This window comes from Pan troglodytes, chromosome 10 (assembly GCF_028858775.2).
Source record: "Pan troglodytes isolate AG18354 chromosome 10, NHGRI_mPanTro3-v2.0_pri, whole genome shotgun sequence".
Lineage (NCBI taxonomy): Eukaryota > Metazoa > Chordata > Mammalia > Primates > Hominidae > Pan > Pan troglodytes.
Window position 1 is genome coordinate 63,170,115 of NC_072408.2, and position 24,658 is coordinate 63,194,772.

At 40.5% G+C, this 24,658-nt stretch overlaps 1 protein-coding gene across 13 annotated transcripts in view; it reads right to left on the reverse strand.

Annotated features, from left to right (window-relative positions):
* BICD1 (BICD cargo adaptor 1) overlaps positions 1-24,658 on the reverse strand; it is a 276,282-nt gene that overhangs the window by 65,727 nt on the left and 185,897 nt on the right. For all 13 annotated transcript variants that reach the window (XR_010148053.1, XM_009425626.5, XM_003313809.7 and 10 more), the window contains exons 3-4: positions 23,677-23,829; positions 11,631-12,056 (exon numbers count right to left, since the gene is read on the reverse strand). Coding sequence is in view for 12 of the 13 variants with exons in the window: in XM_009425626.5 (XP_009423901.1) it covers positions 11,631-12,056; positions 23,677-23,829 (579 nt within the window). In the remaining variant the exon portion in view is untranslated. The remainder of the gene's footprint in view (positions 1-11,630; positions 12,057-23,676; positions 23,830-24,658) is intronic.

The window sequence follows — 24,658 nt, forward strand, 5'->3', positions numbered from 1 at the left end:
ACTAAAGAGCTTCTGCACAGCAAAAGAAACTACCATCAGAGTGAACAGGAAACCTACAGAATGAGAGAAAATTTTTGCAACCTACTCATCTGACAAATCTGGATCTAATATCCAGAATCTACAATGAACTCAAACAAATTTACAAGAAAAAAACAAACAACCCCATCAAAAAGTGGGCGAAGGATATGAACAGACACTTCTCAAAAGAAGACATTTATGCAGCCAAAAAACACATGAAAAAATGCTCACCATCACTGGCCGTCAGAGAAATGCAAATCAAAACTGCAATGAGATACCATCTCACACCAGTTAGAATGGCGATCATTAAAAAATCAGGAAACAACAGGTGCTGGAGAGGATGTGCAGAAATAGGAACACTTTTACACTGTTGGTGGGACTGTAAACTAGTTCGACCATTGTCGAAGTCAGTGTGACGATTCCTCAGGGATCTAGAACTAGAAATACCATTTGACCCAGCCATCCCATTACTGGGTATATACCCAAAGGATTATAAATCATGCTGCTATAAAGACACATGCACACGTATGTTTATTGTGGCACTATTCACAACAGCAAAGACTTGGAACCAAGCCAAATGTCCAACAATGATAGACTGGATTAAGAAAATGTGGCACATATACACCATGGAATACTATGCAGCCATAAAAAATGATGAGTTCATGTCCTTTGTAGGAACATGGATGAAACTGGAAACCATCATTCTCAGCAAACTACTGCAAGGACAAAAAAACCAAACACAGCATGTTCTCACTCATAGGTGGGAACTGAACAATGAGAACACATGGACACAGTAAGGGGAACATCACACACCGGGGACTGTTGTGGGGTCGGGGGAGTGGGGAGGGATAGCATTAGGAGATATACCTAATGCTAAATGACAAGTTAATGGGTGCAGCACACCAACATGGCACATGTATACATATGTAACAAACCTGCACGTTGTGCATATGTACCCTAAAACTTAAAGTATAATAATAAAATTAAAAAAAAAAAAAAGAAGTGCAAAATGTATACAGATGCTCCTCAACTTGTGATGGGGTTACATCTCAATAAAACCATTGTAAATTGAAAATATCCTAAGTATGGCCAGGCGCATTGGCTCATGCCTGTAATTCCAGCACTTTGGGAGGCTGAGGCGGGTGGATTGCCTGAGGTCAGGAGTTTGAGACCAGCCAGGCCGACATGGTGAAACTCCGTCTCTACTAAAAAATAAAAAATAAAAAAAAATTAGCTGGGCGTGGTGGCACGTGCCTGTATTCCCAGCTACTCAGGAGGCTGAGGCACAAGAATCGCTTGAACCCAGGAGGTGGAGGTTGCAGGGAGCCAAGATCGTGCCACTGTACTCCAGCCTGAGCAACAGAGTGAGACTCCATCTCAAACAAAAAAGAAAAAAAAAAAGAAAATATCATGTCCAAAATGCATTTAATACACATAACCTACCAAACATTCTAGCTTAGTCTAGCCTACCTTAAAAGTGTCCAGAACACTTACGTTAGCCTACAGTTGGGCAAAAATCATCTAACTCAAAGCCTTTTTTTTTTTTTTTTTTTTTTGAGACAGGTTCTCACTCTGTTGCCCAGGCTGGAGTGCAGTGGCACAATCTCAGATCACTGCAACCTCTGGCTCCTGGGTTCAAGCAATTCTCCTGCCTCAGCCTCCCAAGTAGCTGGGATTACAGGCGCACACCACCACACTCTGCTAATTTTTGTATTTTTAGTAGAGACGGGGTTTCACCTTGTTGGTCAGGCTGGTCTCGAACTCCCGACCTCAGATGATCCACCCATCTCAGCCTCCCAAAGTGCTAGGATTACAGGCATGAGCCACCACGCCCAGCCCCCCTCAAAGCCTATTTTATAATAAAATGTTTACTATCTCATGTAATTTATTGACTACTGTACTGAAAATGAAAAACAGAACAGTTGTATAGGTACTCAAAGTATGGTTTCTACTAAATGGTATTGCTTTAACACCACTGTTAAATAAAAAAGTCTAGACGAACCATCACAAGTCAAGGACCATCTGTACTCTGAAAATTATAAAGCATTGTTGAAAGAAATGAAAGAAGACCTAAATAAAGGGATAAACAGCCCCTGTTTCTGGGTCAAAAAACTGAATGTTAAGATGGCAATACTACCCAAATTGATTTACATATTCAATGCAAACTCCAACAGAATTTCAGCTGGATTCTTTGCAGAAATTGACAAGATGGTCATAAAATTTATATGGAAATGCAAAGGACCTAGAATAGCCAAAACAGTCCTGAAGAAACTTCTTGAAAAAGAACTAGCAAACTTTCCTATTTCAAAAATTGCTACAAAAAAGCTATAATCAAGATACTATAGTATTGGCATAAAAACAGACATATAAATTAATGGAATAGAATTGAAAGTCTAGAAATAAGCCCATATATACATCTATGACCAATTGATTTTGGACAAAGGTACAAAGATAATTCAATAGGGGAAAGAAAGAATAGAATAGTCTTTTCAACAAATGGTGCTGGGACAACTGGATGCCCACGTGTAAAATAGTAATGTTGATCTCTTCCTCATATCATATTCAAAAATTAAGTCAAAATGGATCAAAGACCTAAATGTAAGAGATAAACTATAAAACTCTTAGAGGAAAACCTAGCCATGAATGTTCATGACCTTAGATTAGACAACAGTTTTGTATGACACCAAAAGCACAAACAACAAAAGAAAAAAATAAACTAGACACATCAAGATTAAAAAGTTTTTTTAGCTGGGCATAGTGGCATGTGCCTGTAGTCCCAGCTACTCAGAAGGCTAAGGTGGGAGGATTGCTTGAGGCCAGGAGAGTCCAGGAGTTTGAGGCTGCAGTGTGCTATGATTGTGCCTATGAATAGCCACTGCACTCCAGCCTGGGCAACATAGTGAGACCCATCTCTTTAAAAAAAAAAAAAAACTCCTTTGTACATCAAAGGACACCATCAAGAAAGTGAAAAGACAACCCACAGAATGGGAGAAAATATTTGCAAATCATAAATCACTTTTATGATAAGGGATTTGTATCCAAATCAGTAAAGAACACTTTCAACTCAGAAATAAAAAGACAACCCAGTCAAAAAATAATCTGAATACACATTTTTCCACAGAAGATATAAAAGAGCAAATAAGCACATGAAAAGATGCTCAACATCATAGCCATCAAGGAAACACAAGTCAAGATGATAATGAAATACCACTTCACATCCACCAGGATGGCTATGATTGAAAAGGCACATAATAACAAGTGTTAGTGAGAATGCGGAGAAATCAGAACACTCATACACTGCTGGTGGGGATAAAAAATGGTACACTCGATTTGTTTTCAAAACTAGCAGTTCCTCAGAAGGTAAAACATAGAATTACCATATGACCCAGCATTTCCACCTCTAGTATTAACTCCCCCGGGAATTAAAACATATGTGCACACGAAAACTTGTATACAAATGTTCATAGCAGCTTTATTGATAATAGCTTAAAAAAACAAACAACTAAAGTGTCCATCAACTGATGGTTACATGAAATGTGGTATCTGCATACCATGGAGTATTATTTGACAACAGAAAGAAATGAAAATGAAGTGCTGATATATTACAGCATGGACGAACCTTTAAAATGTTATGCTAAGTGAAAGAAGCCAGTCACAAAAGACCACACATTGTATGATTCCTTTTATTTTTATTTTATTTATTTATTGATAGGGTCACGCTCTTTCACCTAGGCTGGAGTGCAGTGGCATGGTCACGGCTCACTGCAGCCTTGACCTCCTCCCAGACTCAAGCAATCCTCCCACCTCAGCGTCCCTAGTAGCTGGGACTATAGGCACGCACCACCGTGCCCAGCTAATTTTTTTTTTGGTATTTTTGGTAGAGATGGGGTTTTGCCATGTGGCCCAGGCTGGTCTCAAACCCCTGGCCTCAAGCTATCCTCCTGCCTCAGCCTTCCGAAGTGCTGGGATTACAGGTATGAGCCACTGCGCCCAGCTAGTTTGTAATCTCTAACTATAAAATCTGTAATAGTTTAGCCATTTGTCAGCTTTGTACTAGGAAATAATTATACTTGTCGCTTTAAGTTTCAGAACCCAAGAACTAACCAATCTTGTCTTCATTAATGTCATCCTATAAATATTCTGTGAGTCTTTAAGCAGAGATAATATTTCACTTGTTCGACTGTCTCTGTGTAGCAACTCCACTTACTAGATTTTTGACCTTGAACTAATGACATAACACAGTCATGCCTCAGTTTCCCTATCTATAATATGAAGATAATAATACTCTCTACCCCATACAGTTGTTATAAGCAGCAACCAATTAAGCAAATATATAAAAATTGCTTTGAACTCTTATGGGACATATAACAAATTACCATCACCACTTAACATCAATCATTATAGAAAAAACTAAAATTGCCTTTAATAGAGTGGATCAAAACATAATATGAATCTATTTCTTCCACATCCATGAGGATGCAACAAAATATATTAATTTTAGTTTTACAGAAACATTACTGTTTTCTCATACTACATGTGAAATTATATACCCAGCATAATACTGAAAAAAAAAAAAATCCAAAGAGTTTTCCCCTGCTTAGTTTGACTCTATGCAGATGTAAAGTTAGAGGCTATTTATCAAAGACAGAAATTTCAGCACAAGCATACAGGACACCTTTAAATTGATTAGGTAATTTAGTTAGTATTTCCAGACAGGATCTACTTATTTTCATTCTAATAAAACTAATTAAGGTATTTGACTGCCACTGGAAAATGTCAATTACAACCTATTTGAAATAATGAGGTCTTGAGGGCACCAAAAAACCAAAATAATTTATCCGATAATACTCTGAAAAACTTCTCTCATGAATAAAGGATGACACTCATTGAGCTATTCACTATCAAGGACTATTGTCACGTTTATAGAGACTCTGAGGTTAATCAAAATGTTTTCTTACTGTATTTTTTGTGTATATGTTTCTGTATTATGTGAAACTTAGCATGATTAGCTAAGTTTAAAATATTCCTGTATTTTATTCCATAACCTAGGAAGGCATACAGTTCAGTAAAATATTCACTCTAATTTATTCTGAGAAAAAGCTCTCCCTAATTTAGATACAGGCTTACCACCACTTGCCTTTCCCATACTTTTTATAATTTATGTATTGACCGTTTATACACAGGGATAGTGGGGACCTTCTTGGCATCTCGAAACCTGATGGCAGTTTCCAGGACAATAATAACTTATAAAATGTTATGACTTATACATAGTTTCATATTTACCATCCCATTTGGTCCTCACAATTCTACAGAGGAGGCATGGCATTATCACCAGGGCTTCAATGCAGAAGTCTGCAGGTCGTATGCAAACAACTCCAGGAGGTGCTATTTAAATTGTAGTAGCTATAAATGTTTATACTTGTTATTACCATTTCCCAGCAGATGGCAGTATGATGGCTTCAAGAAGGAGACCTGATTTTTGTTTTGTTTTGTTTTTTCCATAGTTCCAACAAAGGCATGGCAGAGACAAATGGTGGGGCTAATTTATTACCTTCCCCTTTTGAATGAGCCTCAGAGAAGCAAAACAATTCACTCAACATTCCTGATAATTAAGGCAGAGGTGAGGACTAAGCTCTGATTTTTTTTTATCTTGCCCAAATTCCTATCTAAGGGGTCTGCGGAGTTCATGCCCTACAAACCATAAATTCTCATCGGATGGGTTTTATTTAACCCTGTATATCAAGAGTTACTTTCCAATCTGATACTGGCAAAGAAAGAAAACCAAAATATATTTCCTTGCCATACCTTGAAATTGCCCTGCAAAGTCTCTTGTGGGAAAAATCCACATTCTGTAGAGAATCCCCTTTCCCCCCTTTGTTTTCCTTCCTTCCTTTCCAGATCCAGGAGATAATCAGCTAAGAGCCAGGCACCCTTCTAAGTGCAATAAGAAACATTTTACAACCTGCTCTCCCTGAAGTCAGCTATCTGAGAGCTTCCTCTGCACAATAAAACTTGGGTCTCCAGAATCCTTTATCTTAACCTGAACATTTTCTTTCCATTGATCCCACGCCTTCAGACAAACTCAACCAATTGTCAACCAGAAAATGTTTAAATTTACCTATAGCCTGGAAGCCCCCGCTGTGAGCTGTCCCACCTTTCTGAACCAAACCAATGTATTTCTTTCTTTTTTCTTTTTTTTGAGACAGAGTCTTGATCTGTCGCAGGCTGGAGTGCAGTGGCGCGATCTCGGCTCACTGCAACCTCCGCCTCCTGGGTTCAAGTGATTCTCCTGCCTCAGCCTCCAAATAGCTGGGACTACAGGCATGCATCACCATGCCCAGCTAATTTTTGTATTTTTTTTAGTAGAGATGGGGTTTCACCATGTTGGCCAGGATGGTCTCAATCTCTTGACTTCATGATCCACCCACCTTGGCCTCCCAAAGTGGTGGGATTACAGGCGTGAGCCACCGCACCCGGCCCAATGTATTTCTTAAATGTATTTAATTGATGTCTCATGCCTCCCTAAAATATATAAAACTAAGCTGTACCCCGACCACCTTGGGCATATGTTCTCAGGACCTCCTGAGGGCTATGTCACAGGCCATGGTCACTCATACTTGGCTCAGAATAAATCTCTTAAAATATTTTACAGAGTTTGACTTGCTTCGTCGACAGAGGCATTTTTTTTTCCTGGAACCAGGTTAAATAAATACCTATGGATGGGAAAACATAAATCATGGGCATACATTGAGCCTTGTAAGAGAAGAAAAGGCCGAAAGGGTATGGACTAGGTATACTGTTTTCAAAGGAGTTCTTTAAAGACAAATTAATGTATTTATTTTAACTGACAAAAATTGTACATATTTATCATGTACAACATGATGTTTTGAAATACGTAGGCAAAGTGGAAATTGAGCTAATTATGACATGCATGACCTGACATACTTATCATGTTTGTGGTGATGTAACTGAGCCTATATTATCAAAATCATTAAACGTTTGTTTTTTACTTATTTTCCTTTCTTTTTGTCCTTTTCTTCCTCCATGCATGACTGCTTGCACGTAGTCATTCGGTAGATGGTAGTCACTAATAATTGATTAACTTTGCATCCTAACCCTGGCAGCCAGTAAGATTAATGAACTTGTTTTCCTTTCAAAGAACAATGATCCTTAGGTCATGCAGACCTCCTTGATGGCATCCAGAAGTCTGATTGAGCTGAGGGACACAAACAACTTTGATCATTGGGGGATTTCATCTCCTGCACAGCTGCCTTACTCACAAAAACCCCCAGTTACGTTCAAAGGCAGGTAGGATTTGACCGATTGCCTCTCCCACAATGTCATTTTTGGAAAAATGAATACACCTTTCTCTGCTGCTAAGCACTGATGTGTCAGTATTTGGCTTACTGCCCATCCAACACGTGGACCTACATTTAGGGGTTCTACAACACTGAGAACACTTAAAATCTACTCTTTTATTTTCAATACAATACATTGTTATTAACTACAGTCACTATGTTGTACTATAGATCTCTTGAACTTACTCCGTCAAAGGGGTACTTGATCAAAAGGAAGAAAACCTGAACTGCTGCATATCACCTGGTTCAGGGCGTTACAGCCTTGCCTGTGCCCCTCTACACTGTCATGAGCTGTTAGCTAAGCACAGCTGTTGGATTAGAGGCACAAGGCCGCCTCTCCCATGCAGTGTTTTGGATCCAGGCCAGGAGAAATCCTAAGAGATAAAGGAACTATGAAAATACAAACTGTCAGGGATAGCATTAGGAGATATACCTAATGTAAATGACGAGTTAATGGGTGCAGCACACCAACATGGCACATGTATACATATGTAACAAACCTGCACATTGTGCACATGTACCCTAGAACTTAAAGTATAATAATAATAAAAAAAATGAAAATACAAACTGTCACGTTCCAAGTATGTTGACACTATAAGCTGAGGTGCGCAAAACTGACAGCCGCCCAACAGGACAGTGCTATTCCTACAACGCCTGCAACTGCAAAATCCAAAAAGCTCGAAATCAAGTTTTATCATAATTCACTTGATTATGATAAAACTCACTTGGCAGTATTCAGACAGTCCTAAACTCCCAGGGCAGCCAAACTGCACCTGACTGGTGTAAGGCCTTTAATGGTCCTCATCTTATTCTTAGTGTGAATACTCATGTTTCACTGCAGAAATGTTAATATTATTTGATCATCGGATGCTGCATCTGATCCCAGTGGAGATATCACAATCTATGTGGTATATGCTGCATATTACCTTTCTACAATCTGAAACTTGAATTTTTAAAACACACCTGGCCCCAAGCATTCCAGATAGCTATACTTAAAGTACATTTGATTGGTTCCTCTTCATAATTTCCAGAACAATGGTACTGACACATATATGCTTCAGGTGCACAGTACTCTCATTGATCAGACTTGCCATATTATTTTTAATCGTTATTAACATCAAAGCCAATTACAATAAATTCTAGGCAATGTATCCTGTAATGTTTTTGTAATGTGTTTATTTAAATGTGTTTATTTACATAAATTTAACCCAAAAAGGTGTGTGGCTAAGGAAAAAACTGTATTGCAAAAAAATAATTCATGAGAAGGTATACTTCTCATGAATATACTTGTTTGAATAAAATATATTCTTAGGAAAAGCTGACATGCTTTTTAAAAATGCTGATTACAAGAAGATAAATGGATATTCTACCTAAAAAAAAATTTACAGTTAGTGTTGTTAGTATGAGATTGGAAGCTGCAAAGCCCTTCCTGTGTTGAACCTGGTTTTCACAACTAAATCTGGAGCAAACTTTGGGATATAAGGACCTACCTGCGCCCCTCTACATCTTTGCAAACTGTCAACATCAGTTAAGGGTTGAAGAAAGATTTGAAGGGACACAGCTTTCTAATAGACTGATGGAGGGTTTATCCAGCAAAGTTTTTCTCACCCTAACATTTTGCTAAATGAATATCTTTTTTCAGACCTTCTTGCACCATGAGACTTAACTGTTATTTTTCTATATTCCTACCAGTACCCACATCAGTCCCTTTTGGGATGATTGGCCTTGAGCTAATAGCCCAAAAATAATAGTTAATAATAATTATCTAAATTATTATAAAGTGAGTGCCTAATAAATTAAAGGACCAATGGAGTTGAAATAATGATAACAGTTCATAATTACTGAGCATTTACTGTGCACTAGTCCCTGTTCTCAGCACTCTGCATATAACTCATAAACCTTCATGACACTCTAACGAGGAAGGTATTATGTATCCCATTCCATGGGAAAGTAAAGTGCTGTCCTCTAAGAATGACTGTCAACTAGTGGCTGACTCTCAGAGCATTTGAAATACATGGGGAGTTTCTGGTCATCACTTCAACTGAGGAAATGTAACCAGCATCTCATGAGTTGGGATCAGAGACGCTAAACCTTCTCAAGGAAGAAAACATTCTCTGGCAATGAGGAACCGCCTAATCCAAACGAAAACGACAGTCTATTGAGAACTCAGGAGAGCCAGTCTCCTGCTGAGAACTTACTTGTTTTCCACCATTCTTTTAATTGAACTTTTCATCTTTTTTAGACTTTTGTATTACCCAATTTAGATCACATTTAGAATTAAATCTTCCACAGCTCTGAGCTTTCAGCCAATAGATGACCTGGTTGAAAATTGTTGGGCTGTTTTATGCATAGAAGCCTCTTTTCCTATTATCTTCTGCACTGCCACCAAAACAAAAGGAATAAACAAAAAGCCTGAACCCACTAACTTTTTATCTCAAAGCCACCAATATGAGAGTTAAACAAAACTCATATAACTTCTATTTAATGGTATTCAATCGGGGGGCACAAATTCTTATGAATACATCTGTCATGTAAAACTTTTTCACAAGGAAATATGTTTTCTGTTTCAATCAATCTAGTCATATAAGTGTAAACTGAGCAAAAAGACATAGAAAATAAACCTGTTAACAAATCAACATCATTGACTCTCTGTTCTCTTACTTATTTCTGCTAATTTCACTTTTCCAGTCATCATTTCCATGGAGGCAGATGACTGCCAGAGGCTTAACAGCCTCTAATTATCAGCTATACATGAAGAACCTTGGAGAGATAAGATTGAGATTGAAGATTAAGCCTCAAATTTAATCACTTAACAAGCTTGTTATACCAGATTTCTAGTTCAGTTTCTAGTTCAGTAGATCTACACGGAGCTCCACAATTTGTATAAATAAGCCCCCAGGTGATGGTAATGCTGCTGTTCCTTAAACAACATTTCCATTACGTGTGGCAGGAAGGCAAGACTCTAAACTGGAAAGCGATTTCACAAGGAAGTAAGGTTCAAGGCTGGGACTCTTCACAAGACATTTGTTTTGAAGATGCTAAAAATTTAAGGTTTAACTCATGTTGCAATAAGAATCGTTTGGTCTTAGATTATACCTGTTCTGTATTTTTAATCATACGGTATCCTGGATAATTTGTACAGAGGAAGTCCTTTACGTCTTTTGAGGCTTCAAGTATTCCTGTGAAATGTAACCATAAATCTGGAAGTTATATACACAGTTGCTTGTGATGAAAAACTGCATGGTTTCCATCATTTTACTTGTATATAAAGCTTTTGAATTCTTTTGTTAATCAGAAATGCATTAAGGCTCTGTCTTTTCTTTTTTCTTTTTCTTTTTTTTTTTTTTTTTTTTGAGATGACGTTTCACTCTTGTTGCCCAGGCTGGAGTGCAATGGCGATCTCGGCTCACTGCAATCTCCACCTCCTGGGTTCAAGTGATTCTCCTGACTCAGCCTCCTGAGTAGGTGGGATTACAGGCACCCACCACCACGTCCAGCTGATTTTTTGTATTTTTAGTAGAGATGGGGTTTCACCATGTTGGCCAGGTTGGTCATGAACTCCTGACTTCAGGTGATCCGCCCGCCTCAGCCTCTCAAAGTGCTGGGATTACAGGTGTAAGCCACCGTGCCCGGCCCAAGGAACTTTTTTCTGTCTTTTCTCAGACTTCATTGGAACTCAATTTGTGGCTCTCAGAAGTTCATTTCTTGAAGTGATGCAAATGAGAGACTGCATTTCTCTTTAACGCTCCTTCTGTCATGTCTTTCTAAAATATTGCACTTTCGAAGTTTCTAGTTGAAGAAGCAATATTTAGAAAAGAAAGCTGGGGCTGGGCGTGGTGGCTCATGCCTGTAATCCCAGCACTTTGGAGGCCAAGGCGGGCGGATCACGAAGTCAGGAGATCAAGACCATCCTGGCTAATACGGTGAAACCCCGTCTCTACTAAAAATACAAAAAAATTAGCCGGGCATGGTGGCGGGCACCTGTAGTCCCAGCTACTCGGGAGGCTGAGGCAGGAGAATCACTTGAACCTGGGAGGCGGAGGTTGCAGTGAGCCGAAATTGCACCACTGTACTCCAGCCTGGGCGATGGAGCAAGACTTTTCTCGAAAAGAACAGAAAAGAAAAGAGAAGAAAAGAAAAGAAAAAAGAAAAGAAAAGAAATCTGGAAGTGAAATGCGAGAATCAGAAGTCCCACAACATGCTACATGCAATCTACAAGAAATTCACTCTAGTGGCCCTAAACAAAGTTCTTACCTGCATAAGCTGCTGCTTCAACTTCTGTATTTCTGAAATGTTCAGCTCACTGAATAAATCAGAGACAGGGTTCAGAGACTCTCCTTTCCTTAAGGTGGGAGTCCGATAGTCTCCATTCAGTTTCACAAGAGGCCCATGGATATGACCGTTCATTTTGTCATCATTGTTTGGTTCACTCCCATCCTCGGCAAATTTGAGTCCATCTACTGAGATGCTGATATGGTTATCATTGAGGCTGATATACTGGGAGAGCTCCTTCCGCAGGTTGTTCTTTTGCTCTCTTTCATTTTTTAAAGTCTCGAGGGCTTCTTCCAGTTGGTGCTCAGCAATCTCTTTCAATCGGATGGCATCTTCCAGCTGGCTGTTCAGCAGTACCGTCTCCTCCTCAAATCGCTTAATCTCATGCTTTAAGCCTTCGTATTCAACCTGAATCAGACAGGATAAAGAAGATTCATAAAACTAAAATGTGGATCTTACAAAACTGCCATTAAACACTCTAGTGGACCTAATCACTTAACAAAATACAACATGAGTCTAAAAAATAAATAATAAAAAGCACACAATATATCCTTAAAGTTATATAGGATAGTTTCTTTAGAAATTATATATCATATATAAAATATATAATTAGGTATTATAGTGATATAACATAAATGTTATATATAATTAGATCTAATAATATACATCTATATAACTCTCTATATAATTCAATTTTTAGCAGAGATGAAGAGTCTATTGGCTTAGGATTTCTTTTATAGGATCCAGTGGTCAAAAGGTGGCACTGTTTGCCCAATAAATAGGGAATATTTTTTGTAATAACTTATGAGAATATTTGCAATCTAAGAAAAGATTGTATCATCACCATTACTTTGTTTTATTTCCTTATTAATAATGAGGAAATTTTTATACCCAGAGATAAATTTGTTAACGATTATAATAACATAACCTCAGTAAAATGTTTGAGAGTAAGATGAAAATGCAAAGATCATTGTTATGTGCTTAAAGGATAGACAGAATCTGAAAGAACAGTTACATAAACTATCCAGTAACAAAAAATACCTACATTGCTTTTGTTTGTTTGTTTGTTTGTTGGTTTGTTTTGAGAGAGGGTCTCGCTCTATTGCCCAGACTGGGGTGCAATGGTATGATCATGGCTCACTGCAGCCTCAACCTCCCGGGCTCAAGTGATCTTCCCATTTCAGCTCCTCAAGTAGCTAGGATCACAGGCATGTGCCACCATACCTGGCTATTTTTTTATTTTTTATTTTTATTTCTTGTAGAGACGGTCTCACTGTATTGCCCAGGCTGCTCTTGAACTCCTGGGCTCAAGCAATCCTCTGGCCTTGGCCTCCCAAAGTGCTAGGATTATATGTGTGAGCCACTGCACCTGGCCATATATTGTTATTGAGGTAATATTCTTTTGAAATGCAATAAAAATAAACCTCCTCAAACGATCTCTTGGTCATGAAGGCCCACGGGTGACAGGGATGTCTCCTCTGAGCCGACATGCCTCCTTGGGATCCTTTCCATGGCACTTATCACATGCCACCTTTTAAGAAACATTTTATCTCCACAAGTACACTGTAATCTCCTTAGAGAAAGGAAGTACTTTTTTATCCACCTCATTGCTCCTCATAGTGCTTCAGTGTTCCTTCATGGTGTTTAAAACAGAATTCTGCTGTTCAATGTGCATTTTCTGAATAAAGAACTATGGAGAATGAAAAAATAAAGTAGAAAAAGTAAAATAAAGTCATCATGATATTAGATGCCAATACAAACTATGTGCTTAGTTTCATATTTATTTTAGCATATATATTAGTTTGAACTTGAATTTTAAAAAATATTTTAAAAACTGAAGAATAGGGAACATTGACCAGTATCATCATCATATATTTCTCTTTCTCCCCCAACTTCCCTTTATATAATCTCAATGCAATGGTTTGTCTCGCAAAGGTTAGGGTAGAGATTTAGTTGGGATGTAGCCTGGCTGATGTAACAGACACCTAAGCAAGAGTGACTTAGTCAAGATGGAACTTTTTCTATTTTTTTTTTTTGAGACGGAGTCTCGCTCTGTCGCCCAGGCTGGAGTGCAGTGGCGTGATCTCCGCTCACTGCAAGCTCTGCCTCCTGGTTGATGCCATTCTCCTTCCTCAGCCTCCTGAGTAGCTGGGACTACAAGTGCCCGCCACCACGCCCAGCTAATTTTTTTGTATTTTTAGTAGAGACAGGGTTTCACCATGTTAGCTAGGATGATTTCAATCTCCTGACCTTGTGATCCACCCATCTCAGCCTCCCAAAGTGCTGGGATTACAGGCGTGAGCCACCACACCCAGCCAGAGGTTTTTCTCTTATGTAACAGTATGGAGGTAGACAGGAGGAGATTCCTCATGGAATCTCTGCTCCATGAGGTCATCCAGGAGCCAGGCTCTTCCTCTGTTGTTGTACAGCCTTCTAGTCTAGACCATACTATCTCAGGTGGCTTGCCATTTGATCATGTTCTAAGTGGTGGCACAAAATAAGGAGCACACTGTCTCCCTTTAAGGACATTAAAAGTTACCCACATCACTTGTTATATATCATTGGCTGGTACTAGTCTTATGCCATTTGGCTGCGAGGAGGAGTGAAGAATGTAGCCTTTACTCTGGGCAGCACTGGGCCCAGGAAAAAACTGAGAAATACACTGTCAGAAGGGAACAATGAAAGCTGATGGTAAACCAGCACTCACTGGTCACCGGAACACTGTGGTGCTCTAATAGGATGCAACTCATAAAGACATATGTATAGCAGATGTTTCTAACAATGCCAGTTGTATATGTGAATACGGATAGTGTTATTTCAGTGAAAGAATGTGCTCCCCACACTATGGTGTGTGAAATGCATTATGAGGGCTGGGCACGGTGGCTCAGGCCTGTAATCTCAGCACCTGTAATCTCAGGCCTGTAATCTTGGTGAATTGCTTGAGCACAGGAGTTTGAGACCAGCCTTGGCAACATAATGAAACCCTCTCTCTACAAAAAATAAGAAAATTAGCCAGGTGTGGTGGCGTGCACCTATAGTCCCAGCTATTTGGGAGGATGAGGTGGGAGGATCACTCGGGCCCAGGGAGGTCAAGGCTGCAGTGAGCCCTGATGGTGTCACTGCACTCCAATCTGGGTGGCAGAGTGAGGCCCTGTCTTGAGGAAAAAAAAAAAAAAAAAAAGAAATACATTATGTACAAAAGATGCCTCTAAGGCAAAAAAAAAAAAAAAATGGTCATTGGAATTTCAACATGTCCCTGATAGAATTACTCAAAAGAGTCAATATTGGAGACCATTATTTATAATATCCATTATTTAGAATGAAAACTAGAAAGTGCTAATTGTTCTACCATGAATATGCATTTGAATAAATATAACAAAAAATTAACAAATCTATCAATGGCATACTACCAATAACTGTCTTCTAATCAAGTAGGAGTTTCTGGGTTACATATCAACTACATTACTTAAGATTATGAGTACTTCATGGGAGAAAAATTGCACTTTGGGAAAAATGATAACTGGGCACTATAAATAGCATGTTACAAACATGATGGCATGGAAATGAAATATACTTTTCAAAACTCCAAGGAGTTATTACCTGGCCTGGGACACCTAATAACTTGACAGGCCCTGGCTATCTACTACCTGCTCAAAGGCATGTGTCCCTGTAGTTTGCATTCTGTACTCTAGTGGGCTCCCCAGGCTGGTGTGTGCTCCCGTGTCCCTTCCACCAATTCAGACATCAAATGCTTTAGAGCAGAGATCACAAGTGGTGCCCATAGACCATCGAGCCTATAGATGTGCTTTATTTGGCTTGTAACACGTTATAAAACTTTTGGAATTGATTGCCAATATTTAGAAAACTGATGATTTCACAAACATTTGAAAACTTCTGATTTCTTTTTTAAAAAAATCAAAAGTTCGGGCTGGGCTCAGCGGCTCATGCCTGTAATCTCAGCACTTTGGGAGGCTGAGGTGGGCGGATCACGAGGTCAGGAGATCAAGACCATCCTAGCTAACACAGTGAAACCCCGTCTCTACTAAAAATACAAAAAATTAGTGGGGCGTGGTGGCAGGTGCATGTAGTCCCAGCTACTCAGAAGGCTGAGGCAGGAGAATGGCGTGAACCCAGGAAGCAGAGGTTGCAGTGAGCCGAGATCGCACCACTGCACTCCAGCCTGGGCAACAGAGCAAGAATCCGTCTCAAAATAAATAAATAAAAATAAATTAAAAAATAAAAAATTCAGGCAACACCGGGCCCACCTTCACAGAGCACAAAAATCACCTGTAAGTGAGCACTGGCTGTTCCTTTTCCATCTACTTTTTCTTTTGTTTGTTTGTTTGTGACAGGGTCTTGCTCTGTTGCCCAGGCTAGAGTACAGTGGCTTGATCACAGCTCACTATAGCCTTGATCTCCCAGTCTCAATCAATCCTCCCACCTCAGTCTCCTGGGTAGCTGGGATTGCAGGCGCATACCTCCATGCTTGGCTTTTTTTTTTTTTTTTTTTTTTTGTAGAGACAAGGTTTTGTACCATGTTGCCCAGGCTGGTCTCAGACTCCTGGACCGAAGCAATCCTTCCACCTCAGCCTCCCGAAGTGCTGGGATTACAGGCATGAGCCACTGCACTTGGCCTCTACTTTTTCTTTACATCTTGTACTTAATGCTATTTATAAGCTGCTTGTGGTCATTTGAGTTCACTGCTCCTGCCCTGTGACTGACTCTCTCCAACCTTTTCCACCGAGCAAACAACCTTTCCCACACTAAAGCATCCAGCCACCTTTCCTTTATACTTGCTGACTGACTGCATTTCAACTAGGTTGTTACTTCAAGCAAAAACATGCATTTTTCACTTTATCTCTGGTAGTGAAATGAAAGGTTCATTCTCTGATTATAGGAATCTCAATTTGTTAGCCATGAAGCAGGGGGAAACTGAGGATGAAGTGTGGAGGAAGAGAGGAATCCATAAACGCATGCTCAACATGATTTACTGCTTTGCAGGTGACTTGGGATGAAGGAGTATGGAAATCAGAAGGGCCTTTACCTCCTTATGAAAGGAGAAGCAAGGATTGCCCTCAGTGTGGTTATAAGAAAGGCAACTTGGAAATTGCTTCAGACAGCAGTGTGTTTCCTTGTGTCATGGTTTCTTTCAGGCCTGCTTAAATACTGTAAAGTTGGGCCGGGCGCAGTGACTTGCACCTGTAATCCCAGCACTTTGGGAGGCTGGGGTGGGCGGATCATGAGGTCAGGAGATCAAGACCATACTGGCTAACACAGTGAAACCCTGTCTCTACTAAAAATACAAAAAAAAAAAATTTAGCTGGGCATGGTGGCGGGCGCCTGTAGTCCCAGCTACTCAGGAGGCTGAGGCAGGAGAATGGCGTGAACCCGGGAGGCAGAGCTTGCAGTGAGCCAGGATTGCACCACTGCACTCCAGCCTGGGCAAAAGAGCTGGACTCCGTCTCCAAAAAAAAAAAAAATACTGTAAAGTCATCTTCCTCTCAACCCTTTCCTTTTCTTTCCCTGGACAACATAGGACACCTCTTGCCAACCTTTCCTAGTATTTCAACCAACCCTCTGACTGCCCCAGATTATGTGATAAGCTTATATTTGCAGACATTACTTTAGTTTGCATTGTAGACCTGTTTTGCTGCAATCTTTGTTAAACTGATGGCCTAGACCAGAGGTTGTCCAATAATAGTATGTCCTGGCTGGGCACGGTGGCTCATGCCTGTAATCCCAGCACTTTGGGAGGCTGAGGCAGGAGGATCATGAGGTCAGGAGATCGAGATCATCCTGGCTAACACGGTGAAACACCGTCTCTACTAAAAAATACAAGAAAATTAGCCAGGCATGGTGGCGGGTGCCTGTAGTCCCAGCTACTTGGGAGGCTGAGGAAGGAGAATGGCGTGAACCCGGGAGGCAGAGCTTGCAGTGAGCCGAGATCGCACCATTGCACTCCAGCCTGGGCGACAGAGCGAGACTCCGTCTCAAAAAAAAAAAAAAATTGTATGTCCTCCGGAGCAAATCCAGCCCACCACCTAATTTTCGTGTAGACAGTTCTATTGGAACACACTCCCATGTATTTGTTTACATGTTGTCTATGGCTGCTTCTACCAGAGCAGAGCTGGGTAGTTGCAAGAGAGATCATGTGACCTACGAAACCTAAAATACTTACTATCTGGCCCTTCACAGAAAAAGTTTGCTAACTCTGGGCTTGACTTGAAGACATTAATTTAGTTTGCACTGCAGAGTTTAAAATTCAGTAGTATTTATTCAATTGATGGCCTAGACTTCCTGTAAGACCCGATCTCTTGCTATGTCACCCAGGCAGGAGTCCAGTGGCACAATCATGGCTCATTGGAGCCTCAACCTCCTGGACTCAAGTCATCCTCTCGCCTCATTTAAAAAATTTTTTTTTTTGTAGAGACGAGGTCTCACTATGTTGCCCAAGCTGGTTTCAAACTCAAGTGATCCTCGTGACTTGGCCTCCTAAAGTGTTGGGATTACAGGTGTGAGCCACCGTGCCTGGCCCTGATCTCTTTCTGTCTGGGCAGCTTCACTCACACCACTCACTCAAATGTGGTACAAGCTCCTACTATTCACCCAGCTGTTTCATGTTTCTCCGCCTGGGAAAAGGCTGTCATCTGGAAAACTCTTATTCCTCTTTTAAGACCTAAGTTAAGAATCTCATCCTAACTGAAGTCTTTGGTGCCCACTGAGGCAAACTCATCACTCCTTTCTGTGCCTTTGTTGTAAGGCTGCACCATGTGATTAGAGCCCCAGCAAAGCAGAGGAAGCAAGAAATGGAACAAGAAGGTGCTTAAAAACTGGTGTTTGATATTTTAAAGACAACATCAAAGCAGTCACCATAGGAAAAATAAGTGCTTTATTAGGATTCCTTATGGCAACTTCATAGTTTAATAACTTTATTTTTAACTACATGACGGTCAAGGTTAGATATCATAATCCTTTCAGAGCTTAGGAACTCTAAAGATCTTAATCTATCCCTGTGTTGCCAAACCTAACATGTGGCTTTAATATTCATTTACACAAATTGCTAGGAGTCCCTATTGGGACTACAAGCTCTTTGAGCCAGTGACTGTATCTTTTGTCTCTAAAAAGTACATGATCTCATAGAGAGATACCCCTGAAATACCAGTTAAATGAAATAAAACAACTGAATACATTTTCTAGGTCTTTTATGATATTACCTTATGATATTCTTTTTTTTTTTTTTTTTGAGATGGAGTTTCACTCTTGTTGCCCAGGCTGGAGTGCAATGGCATGATCTCGGCTCACTGCAATCTCTGCCTCCCAGGTTCAAGCGATTCTCCTGCCTCAGCCTCCCTAGTAGCTGGGATTACAGGCATGTGCCACCACGCCCTGCTAATTTTGTATTTTTAGTAGAGACGGGGTTTCTCTATGTTGGTCAGGCTGGTCTCGAACTCCAGACCTCAGGTGATCTGCCCGCCTCGGCCTCCCCAAGTGCTGGGATTACAGGCATGAGCCACCATGCCCAGCCTCTTTTTTTTTTTTTTTTTTTTTTTTGAGGTGGATCAGAGTCTCACTGTGTCACCCAGGCTGCAGTGCAGTGGCATGATCTCGGCTCACTGCAACCTCCGCCTCCTGGGTTCAAGCGATTCTCCTGCCTCAGCCTCCTGAGTAGATAGGACTACAGGCACCTGCCACCACGCCCGGCTAATTTCTTTTTTATATTTTTAGTAGAGACAGGGTTTCACTATGTTGGCCAGACTGATCTCGAACTCCTGACCTCGCGATCCGCCCACTTCGGCCTCCCAAAGTGCTGGGATTCCAGGCATCAGCCATTGCACCCAGGGTGATATTCTTATATATTATTACCTGACATTGGAGGAAATGTTTCATAATAGAAGTGTGATTGAATTGTTGCTTTTTTTTTCCCTTTTTTTTTTTTTTTTTTTTGAGATAGGGTCTCACTCTATCGCTCAGGCTGGAGTACAGAGGTGTGATCACAGCTCACTGCAGCCTCAGCCTCCCAGGCTCAAGTAATCCTTCCATCTCAGCCTCCCAAGTAGCTGGAACCACAGGTGTGCATTATCACACTTGGTTATTTTTTGTTGTTGTTGGTAGAGATGAGGTCTCCCTATGTTGCCCAGGCTGGTCTCAAACTTTTGGACTCAAGTGATCCTCCTCAGCCTCCCAAAGTGCTGAGATTACAGGCATGAGCCACCGTGCCTGGCCAGTTTTTTTATTCTTTCAACAAGTATTTATTTAATATCTACTGCGGATCAGGCTCTATCGTAGGTGCTATATGTTAATGGAAGGAAATGGAATGTAAACAAATGAATAAATAGACTCTTTATAGAAAGTAAGAGGTGTTTTTTAAACAATAATTACACTGTACTTAGAAAATAATAAATAACTAAAAGAAAAATAATACTTCAGAAGGGAAAATTCTTTGAACTAAGCATTTTAAAACGGTAGTAGCTTTGCTGTTTAGAGAAACATCAAACCAGGCTGAAGGACTATACAACGTATCGGGAACTTCGGTACAAAGTAACACAGTCCAATTTTGTGACCGAATGCTACTCATTGTCATCTCTTTAAAAAACTCTGTGGCATTTGTACATACAATATTGTACTTAACACTTCATTAATTAGGGCCGGGCATGGTGGCTCATGCCTGTAATCCCAGCACTTTGGGAGGCAGAGGTGGGCGATCACTTGAGTCCAGCCTGGGCAGCATAGGGAGGGCAACATGGCAAAACCCTGTCTCAACTAAAAATACAAAAATTAGCTGGACATGGTGGCACACGCCTGTAATCCCAGCTACTCAGGAGGCCGAGTCACAAGACCAGGAGGCGGAGGTTGCAGTGAGCCGAGATTAAGCCACTGCATTCCAGCCTGGGTGACAGAGCAAGACCCTGTCTCAAAAAAACCCCAAAAAACCAAAAAACTTTATTGATTAGAGAGAGTTTATGATAGATGCTAGCATCTATAAAGAAAGATCAGTTACTACTGGAAACAAACACAGCATTTTCTTAGCTGGGAGAGACTTGTGGCATTTCAGTTCCCCCAATTTCAGGGAATAAACCAGAATGGTGCTCTGTGCAGAAAATGATTTTGAATGAATTAATTAGATACTTAATTGGGAAAATTAGCATATGGCATGTTGGAAATAAAAAATGTGTAAGTCCCCCCTCCTTTTTAAAAAACTTCTGAGTTAACCATTGGATTCCATGTTTCAATTACTGGGAGAAGGGCATGGGGAAACTCACAACAGGAATGACAGTACAAATTCTCCCAGAACCGGCATCTGGGTTAATGAATACTCAAGGGATACCTTAGCAGTCTTTCAAGAATGTCTAATACTGGCCTTCATTAACCTCCTGAGTCCATCAGTCTCCACATGCGGTCAGGGAAGGCTCTCCAGGGAGGCTGCTGATCGTGCTCTCACCATGCTCTAGAGAGCAGTGAGGAGTGTAGGAATAGGGAAGGAAGGGCCACTTTAAATAGTTGCACTTCAGGTAAATTTGTTTCAAATCCTCTATGTGTTTCATCAATAATCAAAAAAAGGACCACAAAAAAATACCCTTCTTAGGTCAGGCGCGGTGGCTCACACCTATAATCTCAGCACTTTGGGAGGCTGAGGCGGGCAGATCATGAGGTCAGGAGATCGAGACCATCCTGGCTAACATGTTGAAACCCCATCTCTACTAAAAATATAAAAAATTAGCCAGGCGTGGTGATACATGCATGTAGTCCCAGCTACTCGGGAGGCTGAGGCAGGAGAATCGCTTGAACCCAGGAGGCAGAGGTTGCAGTGAGCCAAGATCGCGCCACTGCACTCCAGCCTGGTGACAGAGCGAGACTCCATCTCAAAACAAAAAACAAAAAACAAAACAAAAAAAACCCTTCTTATTTTAAAAAGTATTCAAGAAGCATCTTTACAAATGTATTTTTCTAAGTCTACATTTTTCCACTGTGAGCTCACTTATCCCAGCCAAATCAAGACCTGGGGAGCCTCTGGAATGGCCAGCCCTCAGCACACATATGGGGATTCAGTGCTTACGGAAGGAATGAGGCAGAAACACATGGGGATACTCCAGTGGCCCTTTTTTGATGGACTGAAACTGTCCCCTTACATGACTTCCCCCCAGCACTCCAAATCTGGGGGAAGTGGCAATGATCAGAAATCAAATTTCGGCCAGACGCTGTGGCTCGTGCTTGTAATCCCAGCACTTTGGGAGGCTGCGGTGGACGGATCACTTGAGCTCAGGAGTTCAAGACCAGCTTGGCCAACATGGTACAACCCTATCTTTACTGAAAATACAAAAATTAGCTGGGTGTGGTGGCTCATGCCTGTAATCTCAGCTACTCGGGAGGCTGAGGCAGGAGAATTGCTTGAACCAGGAGGTGGAGGTTGCAGTGAGCTGAGATCATGCCACTGCACTCCAGCCTGGGCAACACAGCAAGACTCTGTTGCAAAAAAAAAAAAAAAAAAGAAATCAAATTTTAATTGTGCCACTACATGGATTTTTCTCTTCTGGATTTTTTTTCTTTTCCCTCTTAACCCTTATATCTATCAAAACATTATATCAATCAATCAATCAATCAATCAACCAGTGTATCATGTAGATACCAACTCAGGAAGGGAGTGAGGTAAAAGCATACATCTGGGCTGGCTTCTAAGTTTACAGAGGACAAGAATCATGCCCTATGGATTCTTGTGTCTGTCCAGCCTAGCACAGAGCCTGGCACATAGGCTGTTGATCTGAATTGAGAGGTGGCAACAGCGTTTAGACCAGAATAGAGGTGTCGCTGAGGAAGCACCTTGGAAAGAACTCGAACATCCAATTCACCTTTGCTTAATTAACTACTTGATTCAACTGTATTCATAAATAAATTCTTCTAAAATTACAGATTCAATAATTATTAATAGTTCTGAAAATCCACAATGCAAACCAATCAGGAAAATTAAGCTATCAAACACCCATTACAGCAAAAAAATCATTTAAATGTACGAATGTAATCTTTGTAGTCAGGTTACAGCTGAAAAAGAAAATAGGCATTTTCTTTTTCTTTTTTTTTTTTTTTTTTTTTTTTTCGAGACGGAATCTCACTCTGTCACCCAGGCTGGACTGCAGTGGTGTAATCTCAGCTCACTGCAACCTCCGCATCCTGGATTCAAGCAATTCTCCTGCCTTAGCCTCCTGAGTAGCTGAGATTACAGGTACCCACCAACATGCCTGGCTAATTTTTGTATTTTTAGTAGAGACGGGGTTTCATCATGTTGGCCAGACTGGTCTCAAACTCCTGACCTCAGGTGATCCGCCCGCCTCGGCCTCCCAAAGTGCTGGGATTACGGGCATGAACCACCACGCCCGGCCTCTTTTTCTTATAATTTTGCTCTTCTTGATTTATACTTCATAATCCATTCCCCTCTATGATTTGAAAGCATTTTACAGAAAAAATTTTAAGGGAGTGAGAGACCAGTGATTGTAGGGAGACCCTAAGCTCATAGACAAGCTTACAGACCCAGGCTTTTTTTTTTTTTTTTTTTTTTTTTTTAAGACGGAGTCTCACTCTGTCACCAAGGCTGGAGTGCAGTGGCACAATCTGGGCTCACTGCTACCTTGACCTCTTGGGTTCAAGTGATTCTCCTGCCTCAGCCTCCCAAGTAGCTGGGATTACAGGTACACACCACCATGCCCGGCTAAGACTCAGGCTTTTAATGTGAAGTTGTCAGCTTAAATTTGTTACGATACATTTGACTTATGAAATAAATGAACACAGAGCTAAAATAAAAACTAAAATTCTTTTTCTTATTCAATAAAACTCTAGTGTACACTATACTACTTACAGGTGTATTTTTTTCCTTCTATATTTTAGCTGAAATAGGAGGGTTGGGACATTGCAGTACATAAATGTTAATGAGAGAAGATAAAAGAGTAACGATAAATTCTGACAAGTTTGGAGATTTAACCCTAGTGGTCAGAAGATGTAGATCCATCTTCAGTATAACAAAAAATTTCTTAAACCTTACCTGGTTCTGCTTCAACGTGGACACTAGTTTCTGCAATGTGATATTTTCTTCTTCCAATTCAGTATAGTCCTGAAGGAGCCGTGCCTCCCGGAACTTATATTCTCGGATTTCATCCTTCATCCGTATTCTCTGTAGCTCCACCATCTCATTGTTCTGAAACAACAGAGTAAACAGTCAATGTATAACTCTCTTATTGTAGATTTTACAAGGTGTAAAGTCCTGGTAGTTAAAAAAAATAATAAAAATACCTCATGGGGTGTAAATTGTTACTTCCTTTTTTCGAATGGCAATTTAGTGGTATCTGTCAAAAACTTAAAAGCACATATATATTACCCAGCAATTCAACATCTAAAAATCATTCTTAAGTATGTTTTCATAGAAGTAAATAAAAACAGAAATAAATCCATGTATACTTACACAAAAAATTGGAAACAGTCTAAACGTTTGCTATTTGGGGAACACATTATCATGCATCCATTCAATGGAACATTATAAAATTATTTTAAGAAATGAGAAAGGCCGGGCGCTGTGGCTCACGCCTGTAATCCCAGCACTTTGGGAGGTCAAGGCAGGTGGATCACCTGAGGTCAGGAGTTTGAGACCAACCTGGCCAACATGGTGAAACCCCATCTCTACTAAAAATACAAAAAAAAAAAAAAAAAATTAGCCAGGCATGGTGGTGGGCGCCTGTAATCCTAGCTACTCGGGAGGCTGAGGCAGGAGAGTCACTTGAACCTGGGATGCGGAGGTTGCAGTGAGCCGAGATCAGGCCACTTCACTCCAGCCTGGGCGACAGAGCAAGACTCCATCTCAAAAACAGAAAAAAAGAATGAGGAGAAACTTTATTGTACTAAAATGGAAATGTAGTCACAATATATTATTAAATGTAAAAAGCAAGTCATAGATTAGTATGCATATTAGGATCCCAGGTATGTTAGAAATACAGGGAACACACACATACACAGATACATGCACACTTCCA